Source organism: Procambarus clarkii, chromosome 80 (assembly GCF_040958095.1).
Source record: "Procambarus clarkii isolate CNS0578487 chromosome 80, FALCON_Pclarkii_2.0, whole genome shotgun sequence".
Taxonomy (NCBI): domain Eukaryota; kingdom Metazoa; phylum Arthropoda; class Malacostraca; order Decapoda; family Cambaridae; genus Procambarus; species Procambarus clarkii.
Genome location: NC_091229.1, coordinates 24311270 through 24334513, shown reverse-complemented (window position 1 = coordinate 24334513; position 23244 = coordinate 24311270). Strand labels below are relative to the sequence as shown.

At 46.6% G+C, this 23244-nt stretch overlaps 1 protein-coding gene across 4 annotated transcripts in view; it reads left to right on the top strand.

The window, feature by feature from the left end:
• LOC123746341 (paternally-expressed gene 3 protein) overlaps window positions 1-23244 on the top strand; it is a 218944-nt gene that overhangs the window by 172172 nt on the left and 23528 nt on the right. For 3 of the 4 annotated variants that reach the window (XM_045727794.2, XM_069314976.1, XM_045727793.2), the window contains 3 exons: window positions 1293-1600; window positions 9424-9544; window positions 18358-22325. In XM_045727794.2, the coding sequence (XP_045583750.2) occupies window positions 1489-1600; window positions 9424-9544; window positions 18358-22325 (4201 nt within the window). In that variant the 5' untranslated portion in view covers window positions 1293-1488. The remainder of the gene's footprint in view (window positions 1-1292; window positions 1601-9423; window positions 9545-18357; window positions 22326-23244) is intronic. The other variant, XM_069314977.1, reaches the window with a different exon arrangement.

Below are 23244 nucleotides of genomic sequence, written 5' to 3'. Positions count from 1 at the left end.
ACCTCTCTCACACTATCTCCCCGGGCACTGGTTTACTGTTAGCTGATGAGAGGCTTCAGGGGACGGGACATGTGCTCAACCGTTGGGCACCACCTACAACACTGTACTCCACCTACAACACAGTACTCCACCTACAACACTGTACTCCACCTACAACACTGTACTCCACCTACAACACTGTACTCCACCTACAACACTGTACTCCACCTACAACACAGTACTCCACCTACAACACAGTACTCCACCTACAACACTGTACTCCACCTACAACACTGTACTCCACCTACAACACTGTACTCCACCTACAACACAGTACTCCACCTACAACACTGTACTCCACCTACAACACAGTACTCCACCTACAACACTGTACTCCACCTACAACACTGTACTCCACCTACAACACTGTACTCCACCTACAACACAGTACTCCACCTACAACACTGTACTCCACCTACAATATGTGTGGGTGGACTACGCTCGACTTATGTCATCTGATGTTACTGACTGGTGACATTATCGCCTTTAATATGACTGACGGACGCGCGTCTAGTGTGCTCGGAGCCACTGGGAGAACATCAGAATCCCAAAGGTTTTCAGAGCCCTGCCGACCCATTTGGCAGTAATTCGTACCAATTTTCGGATTGTCTGTGCCAATTTGATGCTGTGAAGCCCACCCAATCCCAATTTTGCTCCATGAGTAATTGACACAATTACATTTCCTCGATTTCAACATTCGTATTGTCAACTTGATTTATAAATTGGGGTAGAATGCAGGCAATTGGAGAGGCTGGTAATTACGAAATGTGTTAATATGTGTGTTAGTAGGGGGTGAAATGGGAGGTAGGGGGCCCCTGGTGTATGTGTTAATAGGGCTGAAGCTTAGCCTTCTGTATCCCAATTCCACAGGAAACGTTTCAGGTAATTTTTACTAATTTCTAACCTCCACCAAAGCCTCGCTGCTCTCGCGAATGGTATTATTTAAAGTATTGTTTTATCACTTAAATAAAATATACATTTAATATGATTTGCAAATGCTCACATTAAGCTAAGTGAACAGTCCATCTATTATATGCTGAATCCTATTTTATTTATCAAATTAAATCCAGGAGAATTTAAATCAGGATTTGTTGAGTTGACTATTTAATGTTATTGTTAAATAATGTCATTATTATTGTTAAATTGTTATTATATACTTTGTTCTTAATATTAGTGTCTTGTCGCAGCATCACTCATCTTATCTCACCTCCGCAGACTCCTGCAGCATCACTCATCTTATCTCACCTCCGCAGACTCCTGCAGCATCTGTGTGCGTCTTAGGGTCTTACTACGGCAGCCGTCACACACACCTGTCTCCAGGGATCCATACACCGTCACCCCATCACCAGGGAGCCGTCACCCCATCACCAGGGAGCCGTCACCCCATCACCAGGGAGCCGTCACCCCATCACCAGGGAGCTGTCACCCCATCACCAGGCAGTGGTCACCATGCGTCCGTGGAGCTGGTCAACATTAGGCCTGGCACAAGTGGTGATCAACCTGGTGCTGGTGACCCTCTGCGCCACTCACCCGTTCCCGTACCTCAGAGGTAGCCGCTATGGTAGGATCCACTTGTCTGTTGTTGTTGTAGTCTTGCCAGCTGCACCCCTTGTACACGCTGCCGCCCCCCCTACTCCACCCCCCCTCCCCGCCTCTTTAACAGTCCGGTGGTGCAGCCGGACAATAACGCAGCGCCCCGCCTAGGTAACGCCTTCTGCTGCTTCAGCATTACTAATATTTTTAACCGTTTTTTTTTTTGGACAAAACAAGGAAAATTGTCCAAGGATTATTTTGAGTAATTAATGAATAGTGTTTTTGTTATGAGTGTTGGTAGTGGGCGAGGTCTGGGAGGTGGGGGTAAGGTCAGGGAGGTGGAGGTGGGGGTGACGTCCAGGAGGTGGAGGTGGGGGTGAAGTAAGGGAGGTGGAGGTGGGGGTGAAGTAAGGGAGGTGCAGGTGGGGGTGAAGTAAGGGAGGTGGAGGTGGGGGTGAAGTAAGGGAGGTGGAGGTGGGGGTGAGGTGTGGAAAAATTGCCGGGATTGATTTATGAGAACTACTTAGGAACTGTACCTTACTGAATTAAAAATTACTGTATGCAAAATTAATACAACTAAAGTCCTTAGCTAGGATTATAAATCCTAGCTCCTCTTGTCCAAATGACAGACTGTGGGCTGTAAGGGGCAGGTGGGTCCTTAAGGGTGAATGGAGAAGTTGATTGGAGATCTACAGTCTACCTGCAGACAGTTCAACACATCAGCTTGCATTGTTTATACAAGGATAAGATTAAATAACTCAGTTTACTAACTGAACACTGGTTCTGTTGAAGATCAGGTATCTGAGCATGTACATAGTGTAGCCTAGCACTCGTATTATTACAGCCAATATTCACATACTAATAAACACTGAAATTTGTATTATAAGGGTATGATTATATATATTATATATATATATATATATATATATATATATATATATATATATATATATATATATATATATATATATATATATATATATATATGCAGACAGAAGGCCCTTAAATTTGGTACAAGTACTGGTATCCAGGTACAAGAATTTATATGCAATATGATAAGCTTATATGATAAATTAAAGATAACTTTGTTAGCTATGGTTTACTTAATGTATATGATCAATTATATATATACAGATATATTCTAATTTATATAAAAGAGTTGAGTCAGGTATTGAATAACTTTCAATGAATGAGTGTCCTGATTCAAGAAAAGATTCAGTCGCTGAAAGATTAATCAAAACTTACTGAAATTTGGGGCTTTGCCCCACAGTGTAACGATTAACAATTTATATGGACATATTAAGGTTATGTTAAGATGCATGCAAATGGGCCAATCAACATACAACAAACAATACCCATTACTCATCCAAAAATGGAGAAACTGTGCCTATCTGACGGTGTTGCCAGAATGTATAATCTCTCATGTAGAGCTTAGGCAATAATTTTTTTATGGCACAGCTTTGCTGTTTAATAGTCTGGCAGCTTTGCTAGTTGATCATGTCCTTACTTGCATTTGCAGTAGGATAAGATTAGGTGTGGTGGAGGCGGCGTCACTTCCAGCCACTCTACACTCTCATTTAGATAAAAGTACTAGGAATTTTCCATATATATATATATATATATATATATATATATATATATATATATATATATATATATATATATATATATATATATAAATATATAAATATATATATATATATATATATATATATATATATATATATATATATATATATATATATATATATATATATATATATATATATATATATATATATATATATATATATTGTGATTTGAAAGTGTTGGAGTGTAGATGTTCGGCAGTCCTCCAATGGCAGGTGTCAATGCCTGGTCACACTTACAAAAAAAAGATAGACTGCTTGCCTGTTGTCTGTGGTAAGTGAGAGGGAGGAACACGTAAAACACAAAGTATGAACAATGAAACTTTAATATATTTACTTTAAACATAAATGAAAATAAAGACAAATCTCGGGTAAATGACTGGTGTAATAAAATGACAAAGATAAATGCAAAAACACAATAGATTAAATATTATAATGTGAAATGGTGCTGAGAATATCGACTATGGCTGAGACCTCCCTTCGTATAAGAGCCAGTAGCTGAGTATGCAAGAGAGAGATGTCAACTCTAAGAGCACAAAGAATATTCTGAAGTTGATAGCTGGTCAGGGCTCCGACATCGATTCAGGTAGATGGCGCGGAGGTGCAGTGTGCAGGTGCGCAGTCGGTGAGTCACCAATCAGGAACAAGCAGGCTGGAATCGGTAGTTTGCTGGTTGACGACAAGCCGGCGTGGAGGGTGTGTGGAGTAGGGGGGGATCTTGGGTACGTTTTGCCTCCTGGTCAAAACGTTTTGTGCTACCGGTGGACGTATCTTGAATGTAGCATCTTATACTTGTTAACTGGACGTAACTTGAGGTAGGGAAGAGCAGGCTCAATCTCTCTAGAAAGATATACATATATGCGAACAAGCCTGAATGGTCCCCAGGACAATATGCAACTGAAAACTCACACCCCAGAAGTGACTCGAACCCATACTCCCAGGAGCCACACAACTGGTATGTACAAGACGCCTTAATCCACTTGACCATCACGACCGGACAAAATGAGGTGATAGCCGAGGCTATTTGAACCACCCCACCGCCGGCACTCGGATAGTAATCTTGGGCATAGCATTTTACCAAATCACCTCATTCTTTGGGGCACACGTGAGGAACACAAATGCGAACAAGCCTGAATGGTCCCCAGGACAATATGAACCACCCCACCGCCGAGTGCCGGCGGTGGGGTGGTTCAAATAGCCTCGGCTATCACCTCATTTTGTCCGGTCGTGATGGTCAAGTGGATTAAGGCGTCTTGTACATACCAGTTGCGTGGCTCCTGGGAGTATGGGTTCGAGTCACTTCTGGGGTGTGAGTTTTCAGTTATATACATATATATATATATATATATATATATATATATATATATATATATATATATATATATATATATATATATATTCCAAAATTTCCCCAATATCTAGGAAGCTATAACTGGTGATATAAGATTAGTTAGTGCGGTTTATTTCCTGCGATAAAGGTCTCTTAACACGGACACGTGTTTACCCTGTTTATAAACAAAACGATCTGACCTGGAGCCATGCTCAGGATGCTTTAGGTCCGAGGTCAGGGAGGTGGGGGTGAGGTCAGGGTGGGGTGAGAACATAGTGGTACAGGTGGGAGTGAGGCAAGTCTGGTCTCACAAGAGTGTTCTGGTATCGCAGGTTCTAACATCCAGCAGAACCCAACAACACAGAGCACCGTTAACTCCCTTCACTGTGTTCACCTCATATTGTGGACAGATAAGAGACGCTTATGTAACCCCCGGTAACAGAACAGCTCTTGAGAGCCGTGTTATGATAACTGGCTCAAGTTCCCTCTATCTAACCCAACATTTTCCTGCTTGATGTGATCAGATGCTGATCTAAGAACATGAGGTCAGATGCTGATCTAATAATATGAGATTAGATGCTGATCTAAGAACATGAGGTCAGATGCTGATCTAAGAACATGAGGTCAGATGCTGATCTAAGAACATGAGGTCAGATGCTGATCTAAGAACATGAGGTCAGATGCTGATCTAAGAACATGAGGTCAGATGCTGATTGAAGAACATAAGTCAGATACTGATCTAAGAACATAAAGTCAGATACTGACATAAGAACCTGATTTTGTTAGGGACAGGCAGCCTGCGTATGTATCTATGTTAGGCTTATATCGAGGTCCCCCTTCAAGGTCTGACTACTTATCTTCCCCCTTGTAACGTACGATTATGTTACGTTGTTGGGTAGATTAGATACACAGTGTTTAGTGAGTTTCATATATATTTGGTAATCTTGATTACAGTAGTCGGTTGGTGGCATTGTCGTAGACGTTGAGACGGAGCTTGGAGCAGAGCAGAGAGCTGAGTGAGGCCGGGGTCGCGGAGCTCTATGTGAGAGAGCGTGGCGGCTCGATGGGGAATTGTGAGTGTCTGAACTCGGGGGGCGAGAGCGTTGTAGCTCGATGCGGTCGTAGTCTGCTGTCTGCTCTGTGTCGAAGCTTGTAGCGTCTTGAGGTCGATTAGAACTGTACACGCCGAGTGCTACATTCTTGAGGTTGAAGAGGTGAGGTGAATCCATAGCGTCTGTACTGCAGTTTTCTGACTCACTGTGGAAATTGTACTGTCAACTATTCGCAATTCGCTTGCTTATATTCGGTGACTACACTTCAGCTTCTTCCAACCAGGATGGAAGAACTGTTACCTGTAAATAGAGATAGGATTATAGCTTGTGTAGTTAGTGCTAATTAGTTATGCCATTAAGTTAATGAGAAGTTGTAGTGAGTATATTGTTTGTACTCGCTACACCCTCAATGGTCAGAAGACTAGGAAAGCTCTAAAAATCGACAATTCAAGATCTTGCATGTGGGGCATAACAAGTATCAAATCAACAACATTATCTTGCAGCAGATGTATGAAGAAAAGAACCTTGGAGTTACAATCCACCAATCACTAAATGTTGCACCGCAAGATGCAGAAAAAAAAAGAAAAAATAAGTCAACCAAACTCTTGGAATAGTTAAACGAACTATTTTGTTGAAGTGTATAAACACTTCAATACTAATATAAATAAGAAAAATACTGGAAACTTTGGTCCAGATCCTTGGCTGGATGTTGATCCGGACACCTTCTTCAGAAGGTCAGATGTAGCACAAACAAGGAGCAACAGTTACAAGTTCAACAAGCCACAATGTTGGACTGAAAACAGGAGATGCTTTTTCACCCAAAGGGTTATTAACTCATGGAACCATCTATCCGTCAAAGGCGCAAATGTCAAAACTCTGATAAATTTCAAATGCAGCACGATAAAATCCTGACGACAACTGAGAGGAACTTTGGCAAGTTCCCGGTTTTGTCTTAGTCGAGGCCACTAGATAGATATTGTGGCCCTCAGGTAAATTCTGGTAAATATTTGATTGTATTTAAAATATATAAATTTACCCTTAAACATTTGCGGGCGCTTCACTTTTTAAAAAAAAGTAATATTGGTTTATAAATTACACACAGAGATCACACTAACGTGATACATCAAATGAACAAATCCACAAGGGCCGTGACGAGGATCCTCGTCACGGCCCTTGTGGATTTGTTCATGTGGTGCATAACGTTAGTGTGATCTCTGTGTGTAATGATGTAAGGGCGAAGAGGGAGAACGGCCTATTGACATAGCTCGGGTGCAGGGGGAGGTTGTGTAAAATCCTCGTTTGTGCCTCGGAGAGGCTACGGGATCCAGTAAGTTCAGTAGAACTTCGGTTTCAACCCTTTTACCCTGTCGTAGCTCAGTCAATTAAGGCAGTGTCTGGGATGCTCCCGGGCGCAGGTTTCGTATCCTCGTCACGGCCCTTGTGGATTTGTTCATTGGATTATAAAGCACTGGTAGTACATGAATATTATTTGGGTAGACTAATCAATTATTGATATTTTGCACTGGCTGGATAATGATGGATCAGAAGGTGTTTTGGGTGATTTCGTGGATTATTTTCTACATGAGTAGAAGTATATGTACATTCAGATTAGCTACAATCTAAATATACATATTAACTTAACTAACTTGACCACCGTGACCCCTAAATTAATTAATTAATTAAGAACTTAATTAATGCGCCGAAAATGTGTATGTTAAATCTCTATTAATCTTCATCTTCCTATATCTTCTCTCTCTATCACTACGAGAGGGACATGATAATTTTTTTTTAAGGTGCATGCTCTTATAATGTAATACTGTATTATACAATAACAGATAATACAACATCATATAATACATTTATGAACAATAAAATGCAAAATTAATATATTCCTGCATAACACAATGCCATATAATTTTATATTTCATTCAAAATAAAAATAAATTGAAAACACAATAAAACGGCAGTGCATTTCTCAGTAAAACATTATCAAATAAAATTAAATATTATAATGCGTATCACTGATTAATTAACATATCATTAAGTGAAAACTTTTTATATATATACTTCTTAAAAAAACTTTCATCAATAATTCAAATATGATGAGCTACTAAAAATGTTTGCATACTTATTGGCATAATGTTTTTAGGGTAAAATATATTGATATATTATATTTTAAGATTAAATATTCGTGTTTGGGCTTTCAGTAGGTCATCAGATTTTAAAATGTTGTTCCAAGTAGTTAAATCTTAAACAATATCAGCAAACAACATAACAAGTCATAATTGTTAATTTTCTATTCTAATTTATTAATTAATAAAACAATTCTAGAATATTCTAAAAAAAAATTTTTAGTAAAACTAGAGGTTATATGAGCTAGAATTATTCAAGTTTCAAATGAAAAACTATTCATATTTGACTTAATTTATAACTAAGTTTAGACATTCAATGCATTATATATCTAAGAGTCATAATAATTGTAGGCTGTTAGTCTGCTGGTTGTCCTGAGGGGGCCATACCTGCCTCTCCCCTCACCCACACTGTGACCTCACTCGTCTCCCCTCACCCACACTGTGACCTCACCTGTCTCCCCTCACCCACACTGTGACCTCACTCGTCTCCCCTCACCCACACTGTGACCTCACCCGTATCCCCTCACCCACACCGTGATCTCACCCGTCTCCCCTCACCCACACTGTGACCTCACCCGTCTCCCCTCACCCACACTGTGACCTCACCCGTATCCCCTCACCCACACTGTGACCTCACCCGTCTCCCCTCACCCACACTGTGACCTCACGCGTCTCCCCTCACCCACACTGTGACCTCACCCGTATCCCCTCACCCACACTGTGACCTCACCCGTCTCCCCTCACTCACACCGTGACCTCACCCGTCTCCCCTCACCCACACTATGACGTCACCCGTCTCCCCTCACCCACACTTTGACTTCACCCGTCTCCCCTCACCCACACTGTGACCTCACCCGTCTCCCCTCACCCACACCGTGACCTCACCCGTCTCCCCTCACCCAGACTGTGACCTCACCCGTCTCCCCTCACCCTCACCGTGACCTCACCCGTCTCCCCTCACCCACACTGTGACCTCACGCGTCTCCCCTCACCCACACTGTGACCTCACCCGTATCCCCTCACCCACACTGTGACCTCACCCGTCTCCCCTCACCCACACTGTGACCTCACCCGTATCCTTTCACCCACACTGTGACCTCACCCGTCTCCCCTCACCCACACCGTGACCTCACCCGACTCCCTCACCCACACTGTGACCTCACCCGTCTCCCCTCACCCACACCGTGACCTCACCCGTCTCCCCTCACCCACACTGTGACCTCACCCGTCTCCCCTCACTCACACCGTGACCTCACCCGTCTCCCCTCACCCACACTATGACGTCACCCGTCTCCCCTCACCCACACTTTGACTTCACCCGTCTCCCCTCACCCACACTGTGACCTCACCCGTCTCCCCTCACCCACACCGTGACCTCACCCGTCTCCCCTCACCCAGACTGTGACCTCACCCGTCTCCCCTCACCCTCACCGTGACCTCACCCGTCTCCCCTCACCCACACTGTGACCTCACGCGTCTCCCCTCACCCACACTGTGACCTCACCCGTATCCCCTCACCCACACTGTGACCTCACCCGTCTCCCCTCACCCACACTGTGACCTCACCCGTATCCCCTCACCCACACTGTGACCTCACCCGTCTCCCCTCACCCACACCGTGACCTCACCCGACTCCCTCACCCACACTGTGACCTCACCCGTCTCCCCTCACCCACACCGTGACCTCACCCGACTCCCCTCACCCACAGGCTATGGACGCAACATCCGACGCCTCCCGTGCGTGTCCAAGCACAAGGAGACAGGCGTGTGCATGTTCGCCTGGGACTGTATGAAGGCCAACGGTACTCACCTCGACACCTGCATTGACAGGTGAGTCCTAAACACGTATATTACCTGGAGTGTACCTGGAGGGGATCTTGAGAGTTCTGCTACTCCCCTGGTCCAGCCTGGAGCCAGACCTGCAATAACTTAGTCCAGAAAGCTGTTGCTGGGAGTGCCTTGCTGGCCTGCAGTATCCACTACAGTCTGTTTGGTCCGGTAGGCCTTGGAGAAGTTTGTCTTACTATTTGTGAAACACTTTTTTTTCACCCGGTGTTGTCCCGTCTTGAGAACTGCTCAGTACTCACTTCCCCTTCAGAGCAGGAGAGATTGCTGAAATAGAGGGAATACAGAGAACATATACGGCACGCATAGACGCGATAAAGCATCTAAATTATTGGGATCGTCTCAAAGCTCTCCAAATGTACTCACTAGAAAGGAGACGGGAGAGATACCAAATAATATACACATGGAAAATACTGGAGGGCCAGGTCCCAAATCTGCGCAGTAAAATAACTGAAGTGAACGATATGGAAGAAAATGCAGAATTGAACCAGTGAAGAGCAGAGGTGCCATAGGCACAATCAGAGAACACTGTATGAACATCAGAGGTCCACGGTTGCTCAACGTCCTACCAGCGAGCATTAGAAATATTGCCGGAACAACCGTGGACATCTTCAAGAGAAAACTAGATTATTTTCATCAAGGAGTGCCGGACCAACCGGGCTGTGATGGGTATGTGGGCCAGCGGGCTGCTGCAAGCAACACCCTGATGGACCAAACTCTCACAAGTCAAGCCTGGCCTCGGGCCGGGCTTGGGGAGTATAAGAACTCCCAGAACCCCATCAACCAGGTATCACCATTATCTTAATTGTAACCACCGTCTATGTCCTCGACTTACAGCCGAGGGGGCTCGAGTTCCACCCCTGGGCTGGGCAGAAACGTTTGGGCACGTTTCCTTTCACCTGATGCCTTATAGAATATACATAAAATAGATACCTTAGCATAAATGATTTCCGTGCTTTGCGTCCCCGCGGGCCGGTCCTCAAGCAGGTCTCCTTGTTGCTGGACTGGTCAACCAGGCCGTTGGACGCGGCTGCCCGCAACCTGATGTATGAGTCACAGCCTGGTCGATCAGGTATCCTTTGGAGGTGCTTATCCTTTGGGGACAGGCTTTTTGTCCCCATCAACTGGTATTATGTTTCGTCAGTGACCATTGTTAATACATGGACAGGTTGTTGTCAGTAGTTAAAAATATTACAAATGTCAATCAACTTGTTGTTAGGTGATTAGTAATGTTAGAGGGTGGTGGCCTACCCCCGGGGGGGGGGGGTCCAGCACGCTGACGAGATGAACCTAAATAACTGAGGAATGGAAACACATTGACGGGAAAGATGAAGGTAGGTAATTATCAGGAGATCACTGGGAAGGGGTCAGAATAAGGATTTGGAATGGAATGGGAGAAAGGAATGGTGCCCAACCACTTGGACGGTTGGGAATTAAACGCCGACCTGCATGAAGCGAGACCGTCGCTCTACCGTTCACCCCAAGTGGTTGGGGGGGGGGGGGAGGAATGAAACGATTGTTGTAGAAGACTATGCCAACACAAGAGATGGCACGGGCATGAGTAGCCCGGAGGTGGCATGGGCATGAGTAGCACGGAGGTGGCACGGGCATGAGTAGCCCGGAGGTGGCACGGGCATGAGTAGCCCGGAGGTGGCACGGGCATGAGTAGCCCGGAGGTGGCACGGGCATGAGTAGCCCGGAGGTGGCACGGGCATGAGTAGCCTGGATGTGGGTAGATGTTTGGAGTTAACGTGATCTTTGGTCGTATAGCCTCTCCCTTTCCAGCCTGTTGCTTAGTGGGCGGCTGCCGGAGTGTGATGCTCTCTGGGTGACAGCTTGTCCTCTGTCCTTTTGAAGCCTTATGCTCCTGCTGCTGTCCTCTACTATTTTGTTGGTAGCTTTTTCCTCTTCCTCATGTTTCGTTTTTCCTCCTCACATCTTCTCCTTTCAGATTGTTCGCTACCTGCTGACTTTTTGCCATTCTTGAATGTTCTTTCTAATGTCTTCTTCTGTTTTGACACCCGGGTGTTTGGGGAGGCACACTCTCTCACCCGGAGGACTGTGGTACCCGACGTTGTCGAGCGAGAGGACTCACAATCGTTTCGGTCCAGGACGGACCGAAACGTCGTCGTCCTTTCACTTTCTAGAGTGTGGTTTTGTCAACCCGCTTTTATTGTTAAACTTTGCCTTTGCTGCTGAGCCTGATCTCGACGAACAGACGGTTCTTAAGGTGGGGATTGCAGGACATATACCCATGATGCACCCCTGGGGTGCCCCATCATGTAGGGTGTCTTATACTCTAATTGTGGCTCCATGATGGATATGGGGGCTTATTCGTGGATGAATTTTTGTTTTGTTCGTTTTTATGCCTTTTTCTGACCCTCCTTTAACTTCTGTGACTCGTGGGGTCTCAGAATGGAAATCAGACTGCCGAGTCGGACTGTGCTGGAAGATTGGGCTCTTTAACCTCTGCTACATTGGGCCCTGACCATGCTACTTCTCTGACTCTCTCTGCTCCCTTCCCACCTCTGTGGCGGGGTTGCGCCCCAAGCCCCCAGTGGTGACCTCCTCATCATCTAGCGTGGCTCCGTCTCTAGTTGTCACAACTGTGCCTTTTACCCCCGCTCTTACCAGGGGTGCTCGGCGCCATCACCTTCGCGCTCGCGTGCTCATGATTCCTTCCCACTCTCCTTCTTTCCAGGCTTTGTTTGGTCCTGCTACGTGGACTAGGTATTTGGATCTTAGTCATGTTGACGCTATTCGTCCTGATGATTTATTCCTCCATAAGGAATATGGATGGTATATCTACCCTCCATTAGGAAGATACGCTTATCACCTTTAACCCCACCCATACTGGTACCTGTGTTGTTGCAGCCCCTTCTCTGGAAGCGGCTGACCGCTTGACTTCGTTGTCCTTCATAGAGAAGATCCCTGTTCGGATCTCCAAAAATGCCCAGTTGAGTGCCAGCATTGGCACAGTTATTATCCCGCACCATGTTGAGACTGGTGACAGGGAACTGAAAGACTGCCATGAGAATATTAAGTATATCCTTGAGGCCCAATGCCATTATATCCTCCAGATAGATATCTTCATTCGACTCCCTCGTGGACGTCGTCAGCCTCTTCCCATTGTGAAGGTAATTTTTGATAGTAGGTCCCTTCCATCTTCCTTCATTCTTGCTGGTGCCAGATGCTCCATTCAGAGGTACATCCCCTCTCCTCGTCTCTGCTGCAGCAGATGATGGAGATTTGGGCATGGTCCCTTCAGGTGCACAAGTGAGGTGTGTCTATGCCCCTTGTGTGGATCTTCTTGAGAGGTTATCTTGAGATGATTTTGGGGCTTTTTAGTGTCCCCGCGGGTCCTTGACCAGGCCTCCACCCCCAGGAAGCAGCCCGTGACTGCTGACTAACACCCAGGTACCTATTTCACTGCTAGGTAACAGGGGCATAGGGTGAAAGAAACTCTGCCCATTGTTTCTCGCCGGCGCCTGGGATCGAACCCAGGACCACAGGATCACAAGTCCAGCGTGTTGTCTGCTCGGCCGACCGGCTCCCTGGAACCTCGGGTCATTCTAAAACAGGGTGTCCCTTCTTCCCAAGCGCTCTGCATCAATTATGGTGACGCCCACCCTGCCTTCTCCCGCGCATATGTGCACTACAAATTTGAGGAAGCTATCCTCAATTTGAAGCATCGTGATCCTTTGTCTTTTCCTGAGGCAAGACGCCAGGTTCGCTGTCTTCTCTCTTTCTCTGGCATGTTTTATGCTCGTGTGTTGCGTTCCCCTTCTTCTAGCCCTCTCCTGCTTTTCCAGTTCCACCTCGTTTCAAGGCCTTGGATCCGGCCCCTTCCACCACCACTTCGTCTGCTTCTTTACGTTCTGGGCCAGAGGGTCTTCCTCCTGGTTCTCCGTCTGGTGTTTCCTTCCTTCCTTCCTTCCCGGTCTTCCTTGTCTCCTATGCCCTCTTTCCCTTCTAGCCCCAGTCCTTCTCAGCCCTCCTCTCTGTCTGTCTTGGCCCTCCTCACAGTATGTCAGTTTGGGCATTGTCCATCCTCCTCCCAGCGTTTTTCATGTTGACCGTTTCTGTTCTCTTTCTGTTGAAACTGCTGAGGCTGTCGCCCAGTACGTTGCCTATGGTACGCCTGTTTCTCTACGTCAGAAACGTAAGCCTGGCTCCTCTTCTTCTTCCTCCCCAGCGGGTAAGAAAGCTTCAATATATTCCTCACCTTCTGACTCCGACACTATCCCTGCTTCCCCTCCCATATCAGTGGCAGAGTCACTGGTCCCTACTATGGAGGTTCCCTTGGTCCTTGATCCTCTCTTGGATGCTGCCTTTCATCCGGTGCTCTCTTCTATTTCTGTCCTTCCTGCCCCCAATTCCCTTGATGCCCCCCTCCAGCTCTGGACTCTGTTATTCCGCCTCTGGTCCATCCTCCCGCTCTCTTGCCTTCATTATCTTTGCTAGCTTTGCCTATCCTAATTTCCATCACCCTGATTTAAATGATCCAGGTCCTGATCTTCCTTAGTCTACTGTGTTATTCTTTGCCTTTGTTTCTCCCTTGTTATCTCAGTTTCTGTTCTCTTTTTTTTGCCTATGTCTGTTCTTAAATAAAATATTCGTGGTTTTTATGCCAACTTCAATGAATTCCAACTTCTGATTGTGCAATTTTCACTGCTTTGTGTTTGTCTCCAGGAAAAAATGTTTTGCACTCATTCTGGTCGCTTCTGTGCTTATTACTTTCTTTCTTCCTTCTCCTCCAGCTTTTGCTGGGGCCCATAACACTAGTGCTCTCTTGATCCGTCATGATATTCCCTTCGTCCCCTTACCTTTTCAGTCGCCCATTCAGTGCTGTGCGGCCGAATCTTTGTGAGTAAATGGTATACAGTCTGTTCCATTTATCTCCCCCCAAATGTCCTGCTTTCTCTTCCTGATCTTAAACACCTGTTGGACTCCTTTCCAGAGCCTGTGCTCCTTTTGGATGATTTTAACTGTTGACATACCCTCTGTGGGTAATGTACTGACAAACACCTTGGCTGTTTTCTTAAACCTTTTGACTTCTCGTTTTCTCTGTCTCTTCTGAGTTCTGATGAGCCCACTCATGTTGACTACCGCATTCACACACTTTCCTGTCTTGATCTTTCTCTCTGCTCATCTTCTCTTTATTTGGACTTCACCTGGCAGGTTCCTGATGACCTACATAACAGTGACCATCTCCCCATCCTTGTCACCATCTTCTCTTTTCACCCTCCCCTCTTCTTCCCTAGGTAGCAGTTTGCCAAGGCTGATTGGAACCTCCTCACCTTACGCGCTATACTTTCTGCCCTCTCTGACCTGCCTCTTCCCCGAGCCCTCCTCTTCTTTCTTGACACTGTTTTTTATGCTCCGTTCCTAGCTCTACCTCCCTGGGCATGTGGAGCTGTGTTCCCTTGTGGAATGCAGACGACGAATGCCCAATTCTTTTATTTTGTTTCGGAAAGCGAGTGCAGTGAGTTTTGGAAGGGGTAGGGCCATCCATATGGCTAAGCAGGAGGGTTGAAGATATTTTGTTTCCACCATTTCATCTGACACTCTGCCCCTGATTCGTAAGAAAATACTCAAGATAGCAGGTAAGTTTGTTCCAGATGTCTCGCCAGTCCTTCACCTCCGTGGTTCTATTGTGGCGGATCTGGTGACGGTCGCGATTGAACTGGGTTCAGACTTTTCGACTGTTAGCTCCGGTTCTCATCTTCGTCCTTCTTTGCTTGCTCTTAAGTACTTCCTTGAATCTTGTCCCTTAGATTATCGCACTCATCTTCAGCTTCTCTACAACGATCCGTTCTCTCTCAGAACGCAGAGGGCCAGTCTGCCCTGACCCTCTGCGGTTCTATGGCGGCAAGCTTAGATGACATTCATAATGAGATGCCTTCTCCTTCCATACACGTTTGAGTATATACTGAGTGATTATAACCGTGTCCAGGAGTTGTCGTCATCTGTCTCTGAGGACTGGCTTGAGGCGGTTGTTCTTTCTATTCGGAAACCTGGTTCTCTATGGTCATCCCCTAAAGACTTCTGCCCCAGTACTCTTACCAGTTGTGTCTGCAAACTCTTTGAACGTATGGTCAATGTCCATCTAATGTGGTTCTTGGAACACTATCACCTCCTCTTCCCTTCTTAAATTGGCTTTCGCAAGTGTCGCAGCACGACTGATGTCCTCGTGAACTTAGAGGTCAATATTCGTACTGCCTTTGCTGCGAAGACCTCTGTTGTTGATGTTATTTTTGTTATGGAAAAGGCGTATGATACCACCTGGACATACCATATTATGCCCCAACTCCGTTTTTTGGCCTTCATAGTAATCTCTCTCCTCCAAAGCTTCCTCTCTCGTCGATCCTTTCGAGTGCGGTTTGGTTCCACTCTCTCTGCCTTTTTTCAGCATTATGAAGGTGTATCCCAAGGTAGTGTTCTGAGCATTATGTTGGGGTACACTTTCTGAGCACTACCTTGGAGTACACCGACACGTCATCTGCAATTGATGCCGTGTCGTCCTTGGTTACCAATCATGGCTTCAAGTTCTCTACAGCTAAGACTTGTGTCATGACCTTTACTTGGAAGCAGATGTTCTTCGGCCCCTTTTGTTGATATATGGTAATCCTCTTTTATATTAGGATTCTGCTAAACTTCTGGGCTTAATCTTTTACACTCGTTTGTCTTGGTCACCTCATATCTCTTACCTCAGAGTTAAATGTTCTAAGGCCCTTAACTTACTTAAGGTCTTGTCCCATACTTCCTGGGGAGTTGATAGGCACACACTCCTCTCTTTACATTCCTCTCTTGTGCTGTCTAAACTCGATTATGGCTGTTCTGCTTACTCATCTGTCTCTCCCTTAACTCTTCGTCGTCTTAATGCTTTTCACCATACTGGGCTATGCCTCAGCTCTGATGCCTTTCATTCGACTCCTGCCCTAAGCCTGTAAGTTGAAAATGGCATGCTGTCTCTACAGGATCGCGTGATCGTTACTGTCGTCGCTACTTTGCGTGGTCCCCTACAACACCCTCACTCTCGCTTATGTCATACTTTGACCGTTACTCGTCCTGTGGCCCCTGTTCCCTTTCACCACCTTCCCCTTTCTGTAGGGTTGTTTCGCTTGCTAGGTTCTCTCTCGGTTCCTGTTGCCAATGTTTCTCCCCGTGTCATTCCATTATTGCCCCCATGGATGCTTGTCTTCCTAAGTTTTGTAGACCTTGACCTGCATGACTAAAGCTTTTAACCCTCCTACAGTTCTAAAACGCCTTTTCCTTGCTCACTTTTCTTCAAACTCCCGCTCCATCTCCGTCTTCACAGATGGGTAAAAGTCTGTTGACGGTGTAAGCTACTCCGGTGTGTTTCCTGACAGCACCTATATGTGTTGCCTTCCTCCGGAGACTAGCATCTTCACAGCAGAATTTGATATAATTTTGTATGCTCTTCGTCAGCTGCTTGTTTGCCGTAATTCTTCCTTTGTTGTTGTAGTTGACTTTCTCAGTGCCCTCATGACTCTGGAGTCCTTTAATCCTGTCCATTCAGTGGTCGTAGAAATTCAATTTTGACAATTTCTTATCTTCAGCAGATTTAAAACAGTCGAGTTTTGCTGGGTTCTCAGCCATATTGGTGTTTCCTTAATGAGCGTGTGGATGCCACCGTGAAGAAGGCTATTTGTACTTGTCCCCATTTCCTTCATAGGTGTTCCTTATTTTGACTTCTACCCAGTTATTGATTCCTCAATCCGTGCCCGTTGGCAGGATCGCTAGTCTTCTGTTACTGGTAACAAGCTGCGGGCTCTTAAGGATAGTGTGTCCCTGTGGCCTTCCTCTTATCACCGGGAAAATGCTCTGGCGAGGTTAGGTATTGGCCATACATGTTTAACTCACGGGCATTTAATGGAGTGCCGCCCTGCTCCTTATTGTCCAAATTGCATTGTCCCTCCTACGATCGTGCATATCCTTGTTGAATGCCCTGACTTCCAGGATGTGCATGCATCTTGCTTCCCGACTGTCCCTCGCGGTCACCTATCCCACGATAGAATCCTTGGTGAATCGGATACCTTGGATGTTGTTCACCTAATGTGCTTTTGTTCTCGTATTGGCATCCTGAATGATATTTAGCCCCTTTTGAAAATCCTGCACACTTCACAGTGCTACATAGCCTTCCCGGCATCGTTCCTTCTTTTGTTAATTACTTTAATTACTTACTTTGGTCGTGTAACATCATGAAGTGTCTCTGGTGTTATTATAGCAGCCTATGATGCATCTGATTGATTCATGAAGGTTATGCCACCCGTTATTATTCTTGTTTTAGATTCAACTACTCGGAACAAAAATTCCAAGTAGCACGGGCTATGGTGCGCCCTAGTAGACTTATTAAGCCCCCCAAGAGGTGGCCAAATCTATATTAATCATGTTTATTTGATTATTAGAGGTATGATTCACTATATAAATTCATAAGAAAAATATTATTATGGGGTCTATATTTCGCTATATATGGTAACATTTTTATATAAACTTTTATGTTTGATTATGGTGCTGGCTAAGCCATGCTTTCTACCACCAGTAGACCTTTAACTGCCTTTCCTTAGGACCGTCTTAAGACCCTTTCACTTGGACTCGTTGGTAGAGCGGTCGCCTCGCGTTTTGACTTGTTGAGCAGGCGGGGTTCGATTCTCGATGGTCCAAGCAGTTGGGCACCATTCCTTACTTCCTTCCCATCCCAGATCCCTGTCCTCATATTCCCTTTCCAAGTGCTACATCGTCACCCACCACTAATAGTGTACTTCTTCCGACAGATTCTACTTCGGATCTTGCTGCAAATTGAGCCCAGGGACCCAAGATCTTTCCTCGGAGATTACCAATGAGATTCCCTCTGGAGAACGCCCTACCATCCCTGGCTACATCCCGACCCTGAAGCCGGGAGTCGCTACTACCGCGGGCGATGAAAGTGACCTGAAGACCTCAACAGAACACACCCCGATCACGGCCGAAGGAGCCACAGATGATCAGACTGCAACGAGTGATGGACAGACTGGAACCGGCGTAGGACAGACCGGAACCAGCATAGGACAGTCTGTAACACCAAGCATCATAAACAAAGTTGCAGCAGTAGGACCCATCGAAGGACAGACTGAAACCAGCACAGGACAGACTGGGACCGGCGAGGGACAGACTGGAACTACCGAAAAACAGACTGGAACCACCGAAGGACAGACTGGAACCGGCGAGGGACAGACCGAAACCACTGAAGGACAGACTGGAACCAGCGTAGTACAGACTGGAACCAGCGTAGGACAGTCTGTAACACCAAGCATCATAAACAAAGTTGCAGCAGTCGGACCCATCGAAGGACAGACTGAAACCAGCACAGGACAGACTGGGACCGGCGAGGAACAGGCTGGAACCACTCATGGACTTCCTGGATCTTCAGATACACAGACTGGAACAACTGTTGAAGATCAAGGGGACACCAGCCCCGATGAAGCCTCCACAGCGACTGAAGCGAGCGTTGCTGTTGATCCGGAGCCAACACACACTGACGTGACCGTTCCCGGTATCACAGAGCCCCAGGGACCTGAAAGCCCCGCTGTTGGTGGGAGCACTACAGTCTCTCCTGGAAGTGCCGCCACTCCTGAAGGAGGAGCTACTCTTCCAGAGACTGAACCTACCCTCCCTGATCTGGAGTCTGCCACGCCTGTTAGCGCTCCTGCTACCGAAACCACAGCCAAAGAACCAACAGCCGCCTCTCCAGAAGAATGCACGGAAGAAGTGTCAGGCTCTGTGGGTGATACGACTATTCCAGCACTTGAAGATACACAAAACAGTACCCATTCAGTACCGGAAACTGGCACCACAGTTGCTACCACAATCCAGGAAACTGGCTCGTCGGAGTTAACTGGGGTGACCGAGGATATCTTCAACAGAGAGTCAACAGAGAAGCCTACTTCAACGGACATGCCTACAACACCAGGCATAGTTGACAAGACCGCAGTAATAGGCCAAACAGAGCAGCCTGCAACACCAAGTGCAACAGAGAAGCCTGCAACACCAAGTGCAACAGAGAAGCCTGCAACACCAAGTGCAACAGAGCAGCCTGCAACACCAACCATAATAGACAAAGTTGCAGCAATAGGTCCAACAGTGAAACCTGCAACACCAAGTGTAGCAGAGCAGCCTGCAACACCAAGTGCTTCAGAGCAGCCTGCAACACCAAGTGCTTCAGAGCAGCCTGCAACACCAAGTGCTTCAGAGCAGCCTGCAACACCAAGTGCTTCAGAGCAGCCTGCAACACCAAGTGTTTCAGAGCAGCCTGCAACACCAAGTGTTTCAGAGCAGCCTGCAACACCAAGTGTTTCAGAGCAGCCTGCAACACCAAGTGCAACAGAGCAGCCTGCAACACCAACCATAATAGACAAAGTTGCAGCAATAGGTCCAGCAGTCAAACCTGCAACACCAAGTGTTTCAGAGCAGCCTGCAACACCAAGTGCTTCAGAGCAGCCTGCATCACCAAGTGTAGAAGAGCAGCCTGCAACACCAAGTGTAGAAGAGCAGCCTGCAACACCAAGTGTAGAAGAGCAGCCTGCAACACCAAGTGTAGAAGAGCAGCCTGCAACACCAAGTGTAGAAGAGCAGCCTGCAACACCAAGTGTAGAAGAGCAGCCTGCAACACCAAGTGTAGAAGAGCAGCCTGCAACACCAAGTGTAGAAGAGCAGCCTGCAACACCAAGTGTAGAAGAGCAGCCTGCAACACCAAGTGTACCAGAGCAGCCTGCAACATCAAGTGTTTCAGAGCAAACTGCAACACCAAGTGTACCAGAGCAGCCTGCAACACCATGTGTACCAGAGCAGCCTGCAACACCAAGTGTACCAGAGCAGCCTGCAACACCAAGTGTTTCAGAACAGCCTGCAACACCATGTGTTTCAGAGCAGCCTGCAACATCAAGTGCTTCAGAGCAGCCTGCAACATCAAGTGCTTCAGAGCAGCCTGCAACATCAAGTGCTTCAGAGCAGCCTGCAACACCAAGTGTTTCAGAGCAGCCTGCAACACCAAGTGCTTCAGAGCAGCCTGCAACACCAAGTGCTTCAGAGCAGCCTGCAACACCAAGTGCAACAGAGCAGCCTGCAACACCAACGATAATAGACAAAGTTGCAGCAATAGGCCCAGCAGTCAAACCTGCAACACCAAGTGTTGCAGAGCAGCCTGCAACACCAAGTGTACCAGAGCAGCCTGCAACATCAAGTGTTTCAGAGCAAACTGCAGCACCAAGTGTTGCAGAGCAGCCTGCAACATCAAGTGCTTCAGAGCAGCCTGCAACATCAAGTGTTTCAGAGCAGCCTGCAACACCAAGTGTTCCAGAGCAGCCTGCAACACCAAGTGTTTCAGAGCAGCCTGCAACACCAAGTGTTTCAGAGCAGCCTGCAACACCAAGTGTTGCAGAGCAACCTGTAACACCAAGTGTACCAGAGCAGCCTGCAACACCAAGTGCAACAGAGCAGCCTGCAACACCAACCATAATAGACAAAGTTGCAGCAATAGGCCCAACAGTCAAACCTGCAACACTTGATGTTGCAGAGCAGCCTGCAACATCAAGTGTTTCAGAGCAGCCTGCAACACCAAGTGTTTCAGTGCAGCCTGCAACACCAAGTGTAGAAGAGCAGCCTGCAACACCAAGTGTAGAAGAGCAGCCTGCAACACCAAGTGCAGAAGAGCAGCCTGCAACACCAAGTGTAGAAGAGCAGCCTGCAACACCAAGTGTAGAAGAACAGCCTGCAACACCAAGTGTAGAAGAGCAGCCTGCAACACCAAGTGTAGAAGAGCAGCCTGCAACACCAAGTGTAGAAGAGCAGCCTGCAACACCAAGTGTTTCAGAGCAGCCTGCAACACCAAGTGTTCCAGAGCAGCCTGCAACACCAAGTGTTTCAGAGCAGCCTGCAACACCATGTGTTTCAGAACAGCCTGCAACACCAAGTGTTTCAGAGCAGCCTGCAACACCAAGTGTTTCAGAGCAGCCTGCAACACCATGTGTTTCAGAGCAGCCTGCAACACCAAGTGTTTCAGAGCAGCCTGCAACACCAAGTGTTTCAGAGCAGCCTGCAACATCAAGTGCTTCAGAGCAGCCTGCAACATCAAGTGCTTCAGAGCAGCCTGCAACACCAACCATAATAGACAAAGTTGCAGCAATAGGCCCAACAGTCAAACCTGCAACATCAAGTGTTTCAGAGCAGCCTGCAACACCAAGTGTTGCAGAGCAGCCTGCAACATCAAGTGTTTCAGAGCAGCCTGCAACACCAAGTGTTTCAGAGCAGCCTGCAACACCAAGTGTTACAGAGCAGCCTGCAACACCAAGTGTTACAGAGCAGCCTGCAACACCAAGTGTACCAGAGCAGCCTGCAACACCAAGTGCAACAGAGCAGCCTGCAACACCAACCATAATAGACAAAGTTGCAGCAATAGGCCCAGCAGTCAAACCTGCAACACCAAGTGTAGCAGAGCAGCCTGCAACACCAAGTGTACCAGAGCAGCCTGCAACACCAAGTGTACCAGAGCAGCCTGCAACACCAAGTGTAACAGAGCAGCCTGCAACACCAACCATAATAGACAAAGTTGCAGCAATAGGCCCAGCAGTCCAGCCTGCAACACCAAGTGCAACAGAGCAGCCTGAAGCGACAACGGTAACGGAAATGCCTGACATGACAGAAACCTCAACATTACCTGTGCAAGATGACCTATTGACAAGGTTAAACACGTCAAATTACAAAGACAGTAAGTGCTAACCTTCCCTTGTTCATATATGCAACATTACTGGTTTACTTAAGGTCAAATAAGAGTGCCTTAGAGCGCAAAACGAGTATTATCATTCTGTACGATTTTTGACAAAGAAAACATTAAATTTTTCTAAATAATCAAATTTTCTACAACACCGAGATTTGTGTTAGTGAAGACCTGTAAACTACGCAATAGTCTGTGGGAGGCTTAATGGAAACACACTCGCCTCGCCTGCGATTTGGTTTGGGTTCGAGTCCTGGTCTGGGAGGATTGACTGGGCGCCAATCCTTAAGTGTTTGTCCCCCGTTCAGCCAGAAGTAATTAGGTACCTGGTTGTTAACCGATTAGCGGGTCATGTTCCAGGGAAAACTAGAAGGGGGTTTAGGCTTACCATGAGTTATAGGAAGGAAAAGCTCTCAGCCTGCTAACATGAGACAGAAGTTGTCTGTTTTTTACGTATTGCGAAAATAATGTAAAATTAGTAAATTTTCAAAATTTTACAGACGTTAAATATGTTGTAATTTATGCAACCGAGAAGCGTTTGAACCATGTCACCCCCCTCCCCGCTCAGCTCATTGATGCCGTGAGGGAGTGGGCGGCTGCCAGAGTGTGATGCTCCTTGGGACAGTCCTCTGTCCTTTTCTAGCCTTGTGCTCCTGCTGCCGTCCTCTCCAATTGTGCTGAATACCTTTTCCTTTTCCTTCTGTTTCGTTTTTCTCCCCCCTCTTCTCCTATCTGCTTGTCGTTTCCTGCTGACCTTTTGCTTGTTTTGGATCTTTCTTTGGACTTCTTCTATTTTGATGCCCGGGTGCTTGAGGAGGCATACTCTTGCACCTGTAGAACTGTTGTACCCGACGTCTCGAGCGAGGGGAAACCATTTATTGTCAATCCCCCTTTCGTCGCTGAACCCGATCTC